The 7,929-nt window shown below is 41.0% G+C and overlaps 1 protein-coding gene across 1 annotated transcript; it reads left to right on the top strand.

The window, feature by feature from the left end:
• lsm1 (LSM1, U6 small nuclear RNA associated) lies at positions 1-7,052 on the top strand. Its single transcript, XM_061729922.1, has 4 exons — positions 1-253; positions 417-485; positions 635-750; positions 5,321-7,052. The coding sequence occupies exons 1-4, from the start codon at positions 208-210 to the stop codon at positions 5,489-5,491; spliced, it is 402 nt and encodes a 133-aa protein (XP_061585906.1). The 5' UTR covers positions 1-207; the 3' UTR covers positions 5,492-7,052.
• The last annotated feature ends 877 nt before the right edge of the window (positions 7,053-7,929 follow it).

The following is a 7,929-nucleotide window of genomic DNA, read 5'->3' as shown; positions in this document are numbered from 1 at the left end:
CACACAGGTATCCTTAAGTTATTTGTTTTAAAAAAAATTCAGACGTTTGATACAATTGCAGTCCACTACGAGTTAAACGTTTACAGGAAGTTTGTCCGAGCACGTATAAAGGAGCTTCCTGTGTTGCTCTTAAAAGAAACACATTTTGAAACATTCATGGCTTGACGCTACAAAAAGGTGCTAAAAGTGAAGAAACTGCATCCCAAGATGAACTACGTACCAGGCACGGCCAGCCTCATTGACGACATCGACAGTAAGCTGAAAGGAGAACACACTCCCTCATTTTTTGTCTGGATCGTTTTAATATAAAAACTGACGGACTGTGTCTAACAATGACCTAAAGATTTGTACGCATTTTGATTTTTAGCCGACTATATTCGTAAATTAACTTGATTGTGTTGGATTTTATCTTGCAGAAAAGCACCTCGTTCTGCTCAGAGATGGCAGGACACTCATTGGTTTCCTCAGAAGCATCGATCAATTTGGTAATCGTTTTCCCTTTGTTTTTCAAACTCATTCATGGCCGGTTAAATCATTTACAGTTAAACATACGATTAGTATATTGAAATCACAATCTTATGCATTCAGATCTTCTTTTAATATTTGCCTGTTATGACCTGCTTTTGTCCCACAGCCAATTTAGTCTTTCACCAGACAGTCGAGCGCATCCACGTGGGGAAGAAGTTTGGTGACATTCCCAGAGGAATATTCATCGTCAGGGGAGAAAACGTGGTTCTGCTTGGAGAAATAGTAAGCACACTTTTCGTTTTTCGTGTTTTTTAAGAGAGTAAAAATGAAAACAAACATTGGAGAGAAAAGGCTTGGTTGGAATCCTCAGAGATCACCCTGAATACATTGGAGGGTTGTATTTGTTGCCTGGCAACCATGCAGCATCAGCAGGTAACTATTACATCCCTAAAACTCTTTTAATATACCATAGTAGCACCTGGATGATAGAGGATGAACTTGGATGTTTACAGTAGGCCTAAACTCACAGTTTTTTTTTTTTATCAGATTTTTGGTTTTGTTTGTTTAATATTAAAGCCATATAGAACATAAATCCACGTGTGCTGTAATGATGTGGCAGCAATTATTTATAGATATTTACAAAGGAGACATATGGGCTTCAATGTTTACATCGTCTGCATTTTATTCAATATCTTTCATTTCTATTTTCATTCATTTAATTTAATTATTTATTCAAACAGGTTAAAACAAAACATAATCAGAATACATAAAATGTTTATACTGAAAAAACAAAAAAAAACCATAAGCAAAACAAAGCAAATTAAAGAGACACATCTATATGTAGTTAAATATTTCCTGTTTGAAAGGGTGTAGGTGTATGAAGTTTCAAAAAACTTTTCTAGTCCTACCCCTTCTAATGAATATATTATAATATTTTGACTGCAGCAGCTGTGTTGCTGGATATAAAATACATTGTCATAATATTTTGATTGTTGTTTTTTTTTTTTTCTTGAATTGTTTTAAATGTGCAGCTCCATGCTTATGACAGACTATTGGAAGGCGATACTGCCATCCATCACCTCTGCCTATCTGAAATCTGGTCGGGGGGTGGACTAAGGCCCAATCCCAATACACCCCCTACTTTTCTTCACTAGCCCTACTTTCTTTCACTCGCCCGTCTTTTCTTCACTACCCCTAAAAAAAGAAGGGACAGATTTTTGGGCACTTGAAATCTTCCCAGGGGCCTGTCCCAATACTCCCCCTACCCCTCGTTTTCATCCCTACTCCTAATCAGGAAGCTGAGAGCCAAAAGCTGTTTTAATTTCAGCTGTAGCGCTGTTAATATGCCACTTTATTAAGGTTTAATATTTTTTCAGGCGTAAAAGTAACCGTTAAGATCCCCAACCTGGGCTCAGTTTATCCAAATAACGCCTGTTAAGAAATTTGCTCCGAAAATGTTGGGATTTCTGCCTGTCTTTCTGCCATCCAAAACAAATCTGACGAGTCACAGGATTATTTCTCTCTATTTCTCACAAAAAAAATGCTTGCTCCCTCAGTCACAATCTGAGACGAGTCTGCAAATGATGTTTGCCCTCGGTCGGCGAGTCAAATCGATGCAGAGCCTACGGCGTAGATTACGTAGCCTACGCCGTAACCTAAAAGCCTTTATTCCGGCGCGATCTTCGTGAACAACGGGCAAAAAAGTGATTATGTACATTCACTGAGTGAATATTATGAAAGTAAAATATATATTTCTCGCTAGAAATTTAATCAAAACTCATTTTTATGCAGAAACTAACTCAAAATATTGATTTTATTCACTAAAAAATAAATGTCCGCCATGTTTTTTTTATTTTTTTTTTATTCAGTCCGCAAATGACGACGAAAAGAATTCTGGGAAATTTCTTGGTCCCTAGATCAGCGAGTGTGCATCTGAAACCCTCGCTCTGAAGGTACAAGTCATAGCCACTACCCCTCGTTTTCTTCACTACCCTTAGGTGAAAAGAGGAATTGGGACACCACTACCCTCACGGGAACGCGCAAAATTTAGGGGAAGGGATGAAAACGAGGGGTAGGGGGAGTATTGGGACAGGGCCTAAGTACTAACGCCAAAACACATCTTTCCCCAGCCACTCTCTCCAGCTCCTCCAGGGGAATACCTAGGTGTTACCGGGCCAGCCAAGAGGCATAATCTCTCTAGTGTGTCCTGGCTCTGCCACAGGGCCTCCTTAAGGTTGGATGTGCCCAAAACGCCTTACAGGGGAGGTGTCCCAGGGGCCCTTTAACCAGATGCCTGTATCACCTCCACTGACTCCTCCTTCGTTTGGAAGAACAGCTACTCACTCTGAGACCTTCCTGGCTGATTGAACTTCTCATCCTATATCTTACCTTGCAGTCTTACCTGTGAATCTACGTAGACTGCTCATCCAAAACTTCCTCCTTACCTTACCTCCTAACCCTGACCCCAATACTAAACGTATCCCTCCACCTGACCTTGGTCCTAAGGGAGAGTCCAACCACCCCCTTCAATTTCAGCCTCTTGTAGCTGGGGTCTTATTCTTTGGGTCACTACCCAAAGTTCATGACCATAGGTGAAGGTAGCAACGTAAATGGACCGGTAACAGAAAGCCTGGACTTTTGACTCAACTCTCTAAAACTCTATATGATAGACTGATACGAGTCTGCTTTGTTACAGGTACTGCACCAACCTGCTTGTCAATTTCTCACACTATCCTTCCCTCACTTATGAACAATACCTTGAGATACTTAAACTCCTCCATTTGAGGCAGCACCTTACCTCACACCTGGAGAGGGCATTCCACCTTTTTTTTTTTTTCTCTTCCAACAGAGAATCATGGTTTCACATTTGGAGCTGCCAATTCTCAGTCCTGCCCCTTCACACTTGGCTGAAAACTACTCCAAGGAAAGCTGGAGATCACAGATTGATGGAGCCATCAAGAAAGCGTCTATAAAAAGCAAAGATTGAATTCTTTGACCACCAAACAAGATCCCCTCCACCCCTTGGCAGCTCCTAAAAAAATTCTGTCTATAAAAGTTAGGAAAGGATTTGGTGAGTCAGGGCAGCCGTGACAGAGTCAGCTCCTATGTGGAACAAATCTTTCTAAGAACCAAACTCACTCTGTTTGTATAGCAACTAGATGGCCCATAGAAAATGGGTAGTCTATATTCTCAGATCACCCCCCACAAGGCATCAATGCCTTCTCAAAATCCAGAATTTGAGATTTGACGATTGATCGAACTCTCTTCTCCAGCATCCCTGCATATACCTTAGCAGACAAGCCGATGATTGTTATACACCTGTAGTTGGGACACACCCTTCAAAACCCCATTCTTAAAAAGGGGAACCACCACCCCAGTCTGTCAATCCATAGTGACAAACCCAGATGTCCGTGCAATATTGCATAAGTGTGTCACCCATGATAGCCCTACAGCGTCCAAGGGATTGAACTCAGCATGGCTCTCATCCACCTCTGGAGTCCTGCCACACTGGAGCTTTTTAACTGTTTTTCTGCATCGGCTCTCTTAATGAACATGCCAATCCCAGAATCAACAGATTCAACCCCCTCTAAGGAGGATGTGCTGGTGGGATTGAGAAGATGCTCAAAGTATCCCTTCCAATGCCCAATAACAGCTCCAGTCAAGTCCCCAAGTGGGCTGCAGCCTCAATGTTTGCTGAGGCAAAAACTCAGGTGTAGGAGAAGTTTGGGTGGGCCATGGAGGATGACTTTCATCTGGCCATTAGGGATGGAAATCGAGAACCAGTTCTTGTTGAGAACCGGTTCCCAGTGTTACAATTCCTTGGAATCGTTTTGCCTTTTTTGCAAACGATTCCCTTATCGATTCCAGTGGGCGCGAATGACGTCACCATGCCCAGCAGAAAAACATGGGGACAAAGCGGCATAAACGCTCAAAAGTTTGGTTACATTTTACCAAAAAAGATGACAACAGGGCGACCTGCAATGTGGACATTTCAACAAAGGGAGGAAACTGTTAGGGCTCGGCCGGGCGGGGCTTTCTTCCGCAACCCGGTCGTGCTGGGAGCGCGGAATCGGCACTTTCTGCCATAAATTTTATATTAAATACATATTTTATATTACAAATAATTTTGTGGGGACCCCCTGGCACCGTCGAGGAGCCCAAGGCTGGGGGAGTCTTAAGACCTCACTTATATTTTTTTGTTCAAAGATATAAAACAAAGTTGATGCTAATCGACCCGTTTGTTCTCCTTTTTTCCAAATGGGAATCGAAAATGGAATCGGAAAAATCTTATCAATTCCCATCCCTACTGGCCATACTCTATTTCTAAATTAATGCACACACATTCAGGGGGAGAAGAAACGCTTTGAAACATATGTTCCAGTGTTTGTTGGCTGAGTGATGAATCACATACGTTTATGATCATTAACCTGTTAGTATAGGAGATTGGAAAGGAACTTTGGCAGAAGTTCAATTGTCCTGGCTCATTCAAAGACATGATTTCCAAATGCTGACGCATGATGCACAAAATAACTGACTATTAAGTTAAACCTTTGGTGTTTTAAAGAGACACAGATTTAACTTTTCCAATTAGAGGCTCAGAAGGTCACCTGTAGGAAGTTAAGTCACTTTTTACGCAGTTTTTTTTTTTTCTTTTTTTTTTTTTTTTCCCCTTTTTCTATCATGCCTTTCTTGGGTCTATTTGAAGCCTCTGCCATGATATCCTCTGAAGCCCCATGAGCTGGTGTCATCACTGCTGATGTGACGTTGTGCCGTAAAGCAATAGACAATTGTCACATGAGACAAGCTGGTACCTTTCTCCTCTGTTGCTTTAACATGTTCCCTGTCTCTGTAGGATGTGGATAAACCCTGCGACACGGTCCTGCAGCAGGTCTCCATCGAAGAGATTCTGGAGGAGCAGCGGTTACAGCAGCAAGCCAAACAAGAGACGGAGAAAGTCAAAATGCAGGTCTTGAAAGACCGAGGCCTTTCCATACCCAAAGCTGATAATTTGGACGAGTACTAACACGCCGCTTCCCTGAGGTTCCTCCTAAGTTTGTGTCGGACTGATTTTTATGTTAAATTTGAGGGTGTCGTCTCTTTTGTCATTACCAGAGCACATCATCTTAAATTCTATCTACTGTAGTATTCTCTGTTTATTTGAATCATATGTTACGAGAGGAGAGATGATAGAAGCTGCTCTTGGTTTCACTAGTTCCTGGCACAGAAGTGCGGAAAAAAACTTTGTTTATAAAAGTTTACTGTGTCGACAACAGGGCAATCATTTAACGGCAGCACTTTTGTAATCTGTAAGTAATTTTTATTTGAAGAGATATGAGTGTGCTGTTGACGAACACTTTTCTCAATTAAAATTCTTTAATTTGTCATTATGGAAAGCTGGCTTGGAAAAATAGGTTATTCCAACATCAAACACTGCTTCTGTTTTTCTTTAAGTCTTTTATTATGAAAATGTACAGCTTTTGAGCAGCAGGGGCGGAACAGACAAGGTCCTCATGGTCCTGTGTGATGGTGACTTCACAAGTGTGACATTAACCCCATGTTGCCTCTTGTAGTGGGACAGCATAGGTAAGACTCCACACTTTATTATTCTAAAGCTCGTATATACCAACAAATTATATTAATATGGGGAACTGATCAGAAAGTCTCATATCCTGTTGTACAGATGGCTGTGTTATCCAGGTAAACTGAACCTGGCCTTTGTCAACAAGCTTAATTGTTTGGATGGTTAGACTGGCGATATAAAAGAGCCTCTGTGGAGGAAATTTGCAATGTATGGACTCAAATGGGTCATGCTCCCCAACATCAAGTTCGTAAAAACTCTTAGTGCTGCTCCCATATTGATGAAGAACATGGGTCAACTGGATGCACAGAGATTGCATTTTTTGTAGAAAAGATAACACTTGTTTTTGGCTCCAGAAACGCATCGTGATTAGTTGACATTCAGTTGGCAGTGTTTTTTTAGTTTACAGTAGGCAAAGCAGATCCTGCTCTGAAGCGTTAGACTGTAGGCAGGGTGTTCTTTAAAATACTAATGAAAGTGTGTGTGGTTTTTAAGGAGGCTCTGTGCCTTCTCCAAGCGCTCAGCCTGCTCCAGCTGGATGGCTCCAGCAGTCCCATCAGACTACCTGCTGCTCTCTATCAACTCTGCAAATTTAATTCCAAATAAAGCATTTGGATGCATGTTTATCAACACCTCAGAATATAAGACAAGCTATTTGCCAGTCAATTACATGACACTAACAAAAACTAATCAACCAAAGTTACATTTTGAACATCTACTTTTATTTATAGCAAAATGGATGTTGTTCCTCAAAGATATTTGACTAATCAGATCTTATGGCTCAGTCTCTAGCTGTACCCTCTTTTCCAACTATTGTAACTTCATGGCATCCAGGTCTGTTGAAAATGTTTCTTTTTTTGTGTGTGTCGCTCTGAATATTCCAGACCTCTGGTGCTCATATCACCTCTCCAGATGAGTGTTGCACCTTTCTTCTGCTAATGCCATAGTCTTGGTGTGTTGCAGCCACAATCGCAAAAATCTCTCCTGCAACAAAAAGCTGTTAAGAAGGTTCAATAATAAACAAACAATAGCAGTGTTGTGAATATATAAAGTATAAATACTTTATAATCTAAAGATTATTGATTATCAAAGGTTGTTGATGTGGCAGCACACATTTATCATGTGAATAGTGGAGTAATGGCATCTTTAGAAGAATGAAGAAGGCACTGTGTGTTTTGTGTTGGGGCGGAGGCAGTAGAAGCACCTGCGGTCTAGTCCACATGTGTCTATGCTGTGGAGTCAACAGAGGCCAACTTAAAGAAACTTTACTATTCCAAAGTTTCAGAGGAGAAAATATATCAACATGGGCCCAGAGAGCAAGTCAAAAGCTTCAACCCAAATTTAACTCCTGGTTTTGTCTTGATTTGTTTTTGGATTTAGATTGTTCTGTTGTGGTTTGGAGGTACCTGAGGAGAGCTGGGACGGGCAGATCCCTTGACCCTGATATGGATGGAAGGGAGGAATCTGAGATTTGTGGTGTATTTTATCACTTAATCTATGAGCGTTATATCCTACAGTATTTTTACAGTACATTTGTTATCAGGCAGATTAAATAAAAGATTGAATACATTCTTACCATCAATAGCTCATCTGCAGTGATAGATGGTGGTAATGAATCTATGAATCAAAGCGTGATTCATAAAACTCTCACTGTGAGATCTCAGTGTCCAACACCATTTGACTCATAAAGAAAGAAAAAAAAACACCCTCACTCGGTAAAGGCTCAGTGGGTAGAGTCAGTTGTACTCTAACCAAAGTGTTGGTGGATAGATCCCTATCTCTGACGTGTGTTGTGTACAAGACAAGACCAAGTATTTTCAATTGAATTGAACTGACACTGAGCCCAGTGTGCTTATTGGGGTAAGGGTGTCAAGATGAGAGTC

This window comes from Cololabis saira, chromosome 9 (genome assembly GCF_033807715.1).
Source record: "Cololabis saira isolate AMF1-May2022 chromosome 9, fColSai1.1, whole genome shotgun sequence".
Taxonomy (NCBI): domain Eukaryota; kingdom Metazoa; phylum Chordata; class Actinopteri; order Beloniformes; family Belonidae; genus Cololabis; species Cololabis saira.
Note: the sequence above shows the minus strand (reverse complement) of the source record. Positions and strands in the feature narration are given on the sequence as shown.